At 32.8% G+C, this 10,558-nt stretch overlaps 1 protein-coding gene across 1 annotated transcript; it reads right to left on the bottom strand.

Annotated features, from left to right (window-relative positions):
* Window positions 1–125: 125 nt before the first annotated feature.
* On the bottom strand, window positions 126–7,607 carry LOC111086344 (alpha-(1,3)-fucosyltransferase 11-like). Its single transcript, XM_022388794.1, has 2 exons — window positions 5,919–7,607; window positions 126–2,864 (listed from the first exon to the last, which is right to left on the bottom strand). The coding sequence occupies exons 1-2, from the start codon at window positions 7,223–7,225 to the stop codon at window positions 2,726–2,728; spliced, it is 1,446 nt and encodes a 481-aa protein (XP_022244502.1). The 5' UTR covers window positions 7,226–7,607; the 3' UTR covers window positions 126–2,725.
* Window positions 7,608–10,558: the final 2,951 nt, after the last annotated feature.

Genomic DNA, 10,558 nt, shown 5'->3' with positions numbered 1-10,558 from the left:
GAGATGGTTGGCATTTGGAATGGGTTGCCTTCAGATATTGTAGAGGCAGTAAATTTAAGTGAGTATAAGAAAAAGCTTGACAAGTATATGAATGATAAGGGCTGGCTTTTAAGATTTTTTTTATTATTATTTGAATTTAGTTTAGAGGATGGAATGGCCGAGATGGACCAATAGGTCCCATGTTGTCCCAAAACACTGTTATATTATGGCCTTTTGGCGGGAGAACCCAAAAATAATGACAAAAACAAACAGAAGACTTGGAGATTACTATAATCTAACAAAACTATCACTTTTCTCTCAAAATTTTTTTTCTTGCTTTCACATTTACTCATTCCTTACAAGCATTTCTTCATTTCAAACAATTTATAAAAACAGGTAAAGAAAATGTTGATTTTGCTGCTTTCACATGCAAAAATTATTTCATTGTGAGGGGCACAACAGAAACTTTGCTGAGTTAGGGGTGCCGCTATTTAAAGTTTCGAAAACAGTCTTATCCCATGAACATAAAATATTATTTATATTAGTAACATTATCGGTTTAGTAGTTTGAAGCTGAAACTTTATATAAAGCAATCACAATGAAGTATGAATGCAAACTTGAGTTGGTAGTCATTTTTTATTGAGTCTCTATTTTTAACAGTGGCTTGGATTTAATGGATAAGTTACCCCTAAAAGTACTAAACTATAATTCCAGACTTTAACCTTTAGTATTTATGCAGTAAATGTTACTGCACAAAAAGTTGAAAGTAAATAATTGTGTTAAATTTACTATACCTTTGTTATTTTTTATTCATCAAGTACTCAGCCAAGATATTTTACCATAAAGTATCTTAATTTTGGAAACATTTTATACCTTTATTACATTTTAATTTTTACTTGAATTTACTTCTTAATACTGTTTCAGGGATCGATAAGCATGTGAAAGACAATGCACTAAGTTTAGTGCTCTTTTGTGTAACAACTCTTGAGTCATCAAAAATGAAAATATAGACAGCATGATTTCCAGTTAAGTGACTAATCAATAAGATTGTTGTCTTATCCAGAAATAACTGAAAACTTTTAAGTAAATAATAAAAAAAAGTTTAGATAGCACAAAAATATTTGATCCATCAAAAAATACCCAAATTTAACTTTCAGGGTAACATATGTGAGCATCTTACCACACAACTAAAGCTGGGAAATTTGTGGAACACGTTACAATTAATCACTGGGCTCTTTTATCAACTATATTCAACTAATCAATTATTCTCATGAAGTGGCTATAAAAAAATTTGTTCTTAAGTGAGGTTGTGAGATAGCAAATTCTATTTTTATTTTGTTACAGTTTTGTTAACTGTTCATTTATTATTCCTTCTGCAGCCCAGACTACAGCTAAACATTCTAAATCAGTAGTTGTACAGTTTCTTTCTCCAGAGTTCAGTATTCTACTAGCATATGCTATGACACCCTTCTGACACAGAACTAACATCTGAGGCATCTGTATGCAAAAAATAGTGTTCACCTTTTTTTGAAAGTTGCAAGACAGGGGATTCACATAAAGCCTGCTATATTTTCTGGAATGGAGTGTGAGATAGCAAAATCTATTTTTGTTATGGTCTTGTTTACCCTTAATTTTATTATTCCTTCTATTATTTAGTTCAACTACCAATTTTTAGTTATATTAAAGTGCTAACTCACTTTCTAGCTACAGCATATTCAATTTGAGTATGTGTGTACCATGAAACTGACACAAGTTCCACCTAGCAGTAACATACAGATATTAATGTTGTGAAAGATTATGTAAATTAGTTAGTCACATGAGATGTAGCCTCGTGGTCTAACTACTAAATAAAAATCCTTTCTTGATATTAAAACGAATTAGTTCACAAGATATAGTTAGAATGAATTAAAACTGATTGTTGCTCAATACTGTTATTGATCTTGGAAGTGGTATATGTTTGGAATAAGGTTTTTCCTTTTTGTGTTTCTTTTTCTTAATTCCTATATTTATTGAAATTAATAACAAAATATTTTCATGTTCTAATGTTAACTAACACTTGTATGAAGTTCTGGCCAAGCATGGATTCAGTAACTGTTTTCTTGTAAGTGATTAAATTTGTATTCCAATTGTTTGAAAGTTTTATTTTGGATTTCTGTTGTTGTTTTTGTTCAACCCTGGTTGTAGCAGTGTTTTGTTTTAGTTTGTTGAAAGGTGACAAAAAAATAACAAGTTATAATGCTAAAAATCAGATTTGGTTGCCCACAGTTGGCACAGCACAAATTATCCATTGTATACTTCTGTGTTTCACTACAAACAAGCACAATGATAATATTTCAATCATTGGACAGTTGGAATAATTAAAAATAGTAATAAATGGAAATCCTACATTTGGTTAGTTGAGTATTTTTGTGGCATTGATCAACTTAAACATAATTTTGGTTACTGGATAACTGTAATAATCAAAAACACTAATTTTGATTATTTGATTATTTTTGTGATAATTGATTTAACTGCAATTTCAATTACTAGATAGCTGGATTAATTGCAAATGCAATAACCAGTTATTATTTTTGTGATATTAATTTATTTAATCATAATTTTACTTAACAGATTATTTTATGGGACACTAATCAATTTTATTGATGCTCATAGGTAATCAATTATATCAACTAATCAAATTAATCACCTAGCTCTACATACAACATATGAGCTGCAATACCACTTGCACTCCAACTGGTTCTGAAGACTAATGCCGGTACCTCATTTTCATAGCATATGTGTGAATGTGAGATGAACTGTTCTCTCCATTGCGAATCATTGCATCTAATGCTCTACCAAGATCATAAGCATACCAGAAACTATCAACCCAATAATACTGTTTCCACCTAAAAAAAGTATAAAATAAGTCACTTAGTATAAGTATATTAAAAAAAATTTTATAAACATTTTCAGTAGGATACCTATATATAAAGTAAACTACTCAAATAACTTAGCCTAATATTTGCATCCTCTTCATCTTTGTCATTCTTTATAAACTTTTGTTTGACTTCCATAGATTTTTTTTGTAACAAAATACATGCAATTTAAATGTCCAATTCTAACTGAGTCAAGAAAAAAAAAACAACAATTGTGTTACATATTAAAATCAATATTTTTTTGTTGTGTGTGTGTGTGTGTGTGGAACAGACCAACAAAATACAAACAAAAGTTAAAACAATTTATTTTATGACAGCTTTTTAAGTCTATTCCCAGTATTCAAAACTAAACATGCTTTGAAAAGGATTCATCCATCAATTGACAATAAAAGGTGTTAGCAATATTCCTGACCTTGAGCATTCTATAGGATTATCAGAATTGACCTGAATCATGTAGATATTACTCCCTTGGTGGTAAAAAGAAAGATTAAGGATAGATAAGGCAACAGAGTAGAAATGCTTTTTCCAAAGATTTGGAGGATATTAAAGATCAGATACGATGCCTCTTTCTCTTTTGGTTAGTCAAACAGTGGGCAAGACCTACAATTGTAGAGTTGCTAGTGATACTCCTATCCTGAAAGGGGAGTGAATAAGATTTACCCTGAAAAGATAGAACATGCAGAGGGAAAAAAAATGTGTACTCTGATAAAAGTAGGTTTGCAAAATCATTTAATGAAATATGGTATCATAAAAGAAAATCAACTAGGCTATATTAAAAGGAAATTTTCCCATACTAATCAGTAAAAAATTTTCAGGATGATACACGATGTGGAATGGTACACAGATTTTAAAAAATGCAGTGGCTAGATACCTGACAGCCAGGAACAATCTTTCAAGTAGTTAATACCCAGCTGTCTAAAAAATTTTAATACTGATGAGATACAACAACAATAATGATAATAACACAACTTATCATTTTGGAAGCTTATCAGTATTCATGACCATAACATTGTGGAATGCCGGGGATCTATTATTTCGAGGATCATTCCCAGCAGCTTGTAACACACACACACACACATGCCGATCGACACGAAACAAGAATGATTACTAATATTTATTTTGCCAATGCAAAGTTTTATTCAGATTATTTCATTGAGCTTAAAGACAAATCAGTCTTGTAAATTACTAGTACTCATTCTCTATGTCAAGTGAGAGGTGATCATAGCTGCTGGGTATCTAACCACTGCTTTTGAAAAACTTTTGATAATGCATCACACAAAAGATTTGCCAAGAAAGTGACATTGCTATTGCTAGGGGTTGGGAAAACACTTGTAAATTTGACTATAGAATGGTTGGATGATAGAAACAAAATGTTATTAATACAGTCCACTCAAACTGGACCTATGTTACTAGTGGTGGAGTTCAATGCTTGTGTCTTTCCTTTTCATTACTTACATTAAAGAGAATGATTAGTTAAGTTTGTGATAGGAATGGTAAAACAACGGGGTAGGAGTCATTTTCAGCTAAGACAGCTTTACTTTTTCAACAGAGTGGTTGGCCTTTGGATATGGTGGATGTAGTAAATTTAAGGAACTTTAAGAGAAATTTCAATAAATATTTAAATAATCAGGGCTAGATTTGAGATTGTTTTCTTATTTGGATGGGAATCATGTAATAGCTCCTAAATGATCATTTTAGTTATAGAAATAAGCTGATGTTATCTATGGTTTAGTATGATCATAAGTTGTTCTTTTTAATACTTATAACTTATCAAAAAAGTCATTAACTTTTTGTGCTACTTTAGAAAACAAGCATGTCAAAAAACATTTTCCTATCTACTGAAATACTGAATAAAAAATCTAAAGAAATAATAATGTCATTGTATAGGTAATTGATTAGGCCACATTTGGAGTACTCTGTTCAGTCTTGGGCTCCTTACCTTAGAAAAGACATTGAATCATCGGAAATAGTTTAGAAGAGGGCTACCACATTAATACCTGGGATGAACAGAAATGGTTCAGAGAAGGGCTACTAGGATGATAACCTTTAAAAAAAAGAAGAGTTAGAGGGATCTGATTTATGTCTTTAAGAGTATTAAGGGAATTAATAGTGTTGATGCATCATTGTTCTCATATTTAATGGTGAGAATGGTAAGACATAAATATAAATTTTGGCAGGAGTCATCCTCAGCTAAGACAGCTATATTTGACAGGGTGGTTGGCCTTTGGAATAGATTGCCTTCAGATGTGATGGATGCAATTAATTTAAGAGAGTTTAAGGGAAGGCTTGATAAATATTTGAATTATGGCTGAACTTGGGCGTTTTATTCTTATTTTGTCATAGCAGATAATGTCTGTGGTAATAGCACCAAAATCTGTTGGGGGATATCTCATCTATCAGACAAAATCCAAATGCTGATGTTAAACTAGTCAGCTGTCATGGAAAATCAAGTAAGTATATGAAGATGAGTGCTTACACCCACAACATATCAGCTCTTACTGTCTTTCACTGTCTATAGCCAGTTGTGGGAAGGCAGTTACCCTTAAATAGTTCTATCTAATATCTTTCTGTGAGGGTGGAGGTTGGGAGTTTAATTAGTAGAAATGTTAGGGTGATTTTATTTCTACTTTAAGAAATTTAAGGCAGTAGAAGCTGAGACTTGTGAGTGTAAGCTATCAGCTTTGTACCCTTATTTGATTTTCATAAGTTATGACTTAATAAACTAATGAAAAATAATATAAATGGGAGATAAATAACAACTTAGAAGTGTATCTATCACCTAATATAATTCATGAGTGTAATAACGTGAATAACCAAACACTATTATGGTGTTAAAAGCAGGAAGTTGGCAATGAAATGAATAGGCTTAAACTTCCAGTTCCAGGTAAAACATCTGCAGTCAATGATTTTTTATTATATTTACCTGTGTAAATACACAATAATTACCACCTGAACATAGATTGAAACTCATAATCAAAAAATAACGAGATACTATACAAGTTACAATATATATTTTTTACTTACTCATCAGTGGCTGGTAAATTGCTATCTGTACCCAGAGATACATGAGGTTGAGGGCAACCCATATGATCTTTCGAGCCCATCTTTGGTAGGAGAGCTTCTGTTGTATTATTATTTATTTTTTTCTTTTCAAAGTGAAGGTGTTCTAACACTTTATCACACACAAAACATTCAAAACCTTCAATAAAATCTATTTTATCAGGATCATTAACACCCCATGGTCGATGAAAAAGTACCTCCAGAAGTAACTTATTTGTTACACCTTCGCTACTTTTGAATTTCAGATACCTTGAGTATTCTTCATCATTTTCATCCAGATACTGGATGAACTTCGCTAACTCTGCAGGGCTCTCAAAATCATCTACAACTATCACAGATGGGTCTGATGGAATCCAATCTTTCACTTTATGAGATCCTTTATAAATAGGAACAGAACCAACATGAAGTGGCCTGAAGAGCTTTTCAGTCATGTAGTCATCACATATTGCATTTTCAAAAGCTAAATGAAATTTGTACTTGGAAATAAACTTATAAAACTCTTCATTTTCAAACATTTCTGAGTCAGCAAGAGAAGTGGGTAACTCCTTATTTTGAAGACAAGTACCATATGAATCAATACTGATGTATTGTGATAATTCTTTTACATACCGATCCCTATCTGAAGCAACCCCACAATGTGACTGCACATACAGAACAGCAGACAGTCCATTTTTCCGCAGCTGGTTTTTCACAGACAAAGGTATGGGTTTTCTTTCTGTTAAATAACTAATAGATGGAATAAATTGAGTTGTTAAAGGATAGTCTGATTCTCTTCTGAAAGTAGCAGTGTAGTTAAATAAACTAATTGCAATATTGTGAGAAAACAAAAAGTTATTCATTGGTGATTCTTCATGCATTAATGCCCACTGATGGTAACTTTTCCGAGGAAGTGGCATGTCTTCAATTTCCAAATCTGTTCCATAAAATATAAAACCTCGAGTACTAGCATCATCTTTTTTATTTCTCAGTTTTGTAGACAGACACTGTCCTTTAGGACAAGATATGATTTTCTCATCTTCTTCAAAATGTGGAAACAGACGTCCAGTCCACCACAAAATTCCAGGTTTATCATTATCTGATATGGGAGTTTTGATATCTTGATCAGTATTTACAATTGCTGCCTCACAAACCAGTATCATAAAAAACGTTAATTTTCCATGAAGAAATAACACCCTTGCAATACGTAAATTAATTTTTTTCGTTAAGTTTTGGGGCAAATTTTGGAAAGATACAAGCATTACCAGTGGTATAAACATAAAACTTGAAAGCATAAATGAAACTTAAAATTTTATCCAAAACATGCAAAACATTTGCATGTTAAAAACAAAACAAAGAACTTTTCATATAATATTTAAATTAAAATATCGTGAACACAACACTTCAAATAACACTTTAGCTCCACTTTAAAAACATTAATCACGTACAGCTAACGAGTTAGATTTTACTTATTGGTATGTTTCTTAGGCTCTACACACAAACAAGTTTTTCTACTCAAGTTCTACCCAGTAATAAATCAAATTAATTACTTTTTTATATTTACTAATTTAGTAAAAAATAAACTTAATTTATAACTTTAATGTTTTAAGTTAAGTTAATATATACGTTCAATGTCTACTATATTTTATTTTCCTTCGAAATATGTCCATGCAACCTGAACACGCCCTCGCAAGAAAGAAATACTGTATAATAAATAATTGGTGCTAAAATAGATAATAATAATGTGTTATTAATCCATTGCCCTAATTCTGATTTGTATAGAACTTAAACAAAAGTTATAAAAATCACATTTAACTAAGTTAATCTATTTCACTAATAATGAAGATGAAGAAGGTTGATAAAATATAAAACATTTTAGTTACAAGGTTCGAACGTTTCGGAATAACTTATTCCATCTTCAGCGAAATCTGAAAATTGTGTTACAAAGATGATTATTACTAAAATTATAATACTGTTACGCCTCCAGTCGTTAGTTAATTTTCCGTAACTTCGTTCCGACGCAACTTTAGCGACACAAGTCCTTTCTTAAATAAAACTGAATACAACTTTACGATACACTTAATTTCAACAGTCGCTCTATAACAAACACTATAATTCACGTCTCACGTGGCCAACAATATTTTATCCGCATACATTCAATTACTCATTCACTTGTCGCGTCACGTTGTGACCGTCTTATATATACCAAACTACCCCCAATCTAGTAGTCTCTCGATAATTCATGAAGGTTCGAGAAGGAGTGGCGTGATACTAGTCACATGACCTCGCTGACGCAACAATACAATAACATAATCATTAGATTATTTAGTTATTAATGGCGAGGTGGTTAGGGTGCTCGACTCGCAATCTGCGGGTTCGAATCCCCGTCCCACCAAACATGCTCGCTCTTTCAGCCGTGGGGGCGTTTTTATGTGCGGTCAATCCCACTATTCGTTGGTAAAAGAGTACCCCAAGAGTTGGCGGTGGGTGGTGATGACTAGCTGCCTTCCCTCTAGTCTTTCGCTGCTAAATTAGGAACGGCTAGCGCAGATAGCCCTCGTATATCTTTGCTCGAAATTCAAAACAAACAAACAAACAAACTTAGTCATTAAGAAAAGCGGTAAATGGACAGGTGAAACAATGTTTATATATAATTAAACAACAGCTGAGTTAGTGTGCAAATTTAGAACAATTCTAAATCTAAAGAGCTTTGTGAGTCGTTAAGGGTCGGGCGGTCTTTCGCTATGAGTAGACTTTCTTTAATGTAGAGGTCAAGGTCTGAAGATCCTGTGGTGATGATAGAGAAATCGTTAAATGAATATTGTGACCTGTGGTTTCAGAATGAAAGTGAATGGATGAGTGGCTGGGTTTCAGTAGTCGATAATTGTTTCTGTTAGATACTCCTAAATGTTCACACACTCTAGTTTATAAGTGGTGGTTCGTTTTGCCAAAGTAAGTGACCTTACAGAGCCACGGTGCTATCATAGAACCAGTGGTAAACTGCTCAAACCTAAAAGTTAAAAAACATTATGAAGCTTTTTTCACTTTCATCATATTAGTATTTCTTTGACCAATACCCAGATAAACTAAGGTTGAATACCTTTTTAGATGGAATGAGAACTGTGCAAAGGCCTATCTGTAACTAAAAGTGCCTTGGTTGATGCACTGTTGTTGATTTACCTGAGAGAAAATGTTCCCTTTGTCTTGAATACAGATGCAAATGACATTAGAATCGAAGCAGTGCTGTCACAACTGTAGGATGATGCAGAACATGTTATAGTATGTACAAGTCAAAAGCTAAGTTCACCTAAATTCCATTAGTGCATGACAAAGAAAGACATACCTGCAGTTGTAACACTTGTTCAATAACTTCCAACCACTGTTTGAATGGTGGGGAATTTACTGTTGGAGTAAATCGTGCATCAATGAAAGGGCCAATGAGATTAGTTTTAAACAATTGTACTACAACATTGTATGAGTACAGCTTCATTGTACAACATCGTCTAAGTCAGCAGCATTGAAATAAAATATACTTTCTTGCTTGCAAATGATAACTTATCAATTTGTAAAATGTCTTGATCCAAGACATAATGTTGTTGTGAAAGCTAAGGTATCAGTTATGACATTACACCATATTACGATTGAGAGTTAGAATCTCACCAAGAAATATATAGTGAATATGACAAAATAGAAACTTAGAGATGAGTAGCTTAAAGACCTAGATTTAGCTTGTGTACAGGATGAAATGTGGCATTTATAGATTGGTAAATGTAAGTTCAAACCCTGCCAGTTGAACAAAGAACTGGAAGTGTTAAAGAGAATAGCATGCCATTTTTATAACCCTGCAGATTCAGAGGCTGTTTCATAATGTATGTAATTGTACTGAAGTCTCTGAGAATGCAGATTTTATGAACCTTATATGATACAAGAATTGGAGGACACCAGCACTACAAGCAACTCACATAGATAGAACTCACATAGAACAGCCATGGATTTCTCGGCCCCTACCAGCATCTACAAATGGTAGTAGAGCATTCTCAGCACTTCTATATGCTAATACTAACAAGGGAATTTGCTCATCCCAAGTTTTCTGATCCTTCTCACAGTATTGAGAGATCATGTCCAACAAAGTTCTATTAAACCTTTCTACTAAACCATTGAAACCATAATCTGTGGTTTCAATTTTCTTCAGACCTAATAAGTCACAAACTTCCTTCATTAATTTAGAAATAAAGTTACTACCTCTATCTGTCAGTAAATACTGTGGTATAACATGTCTAACTACTATGTTATTCACAAAAGCCTTGGCTATTGTTTCTGCTTTTTGATCAGGTAAACAAATAGCCTCAGGAAATGTAGTTAAGTAGTCTGCGACTACTTGCACATACTTGTTTCCTAGGTAGGACGTCGGCAATGGGCCTAATATGTCCATAGCCACTAGCTGAAAGGATGTCTTTAGACTCGGCATTATTTGTAAGGGACCATTTTTAAAATGTGGACTCGTTTTTTCGTTTTTGACATTCTAGGCATGAGTCACAATAATTTTTAACTTATTTTCTCACGTTTAGCCAAAATAATCTCCTACTTATCCTACTGTATGTTTTAGTAAAAGCTAGGTGTGCCGCGAA

The sequence above is a fragment of the Limulus polyphemus genome, unplaced genomic scaffold (genome assembly GCF_000517525.1).
Source record: "Limulus polyphemus unplaced genomic scaffold, Limulus_polyphemus-2.1.2 Scaffold1026, whole genome shotgun sequence".
Lineage (NCBI taxonomy): Eukaryota > Metazoa > Arthropoda > Merostomata > Xiphosura > Limulidae > Limulus > Limulus polyphemus.
Note: the sequence above shows the minus strand (reverse complement) of the source record. Positions and strands in the feature narration are given on the sequence as shown.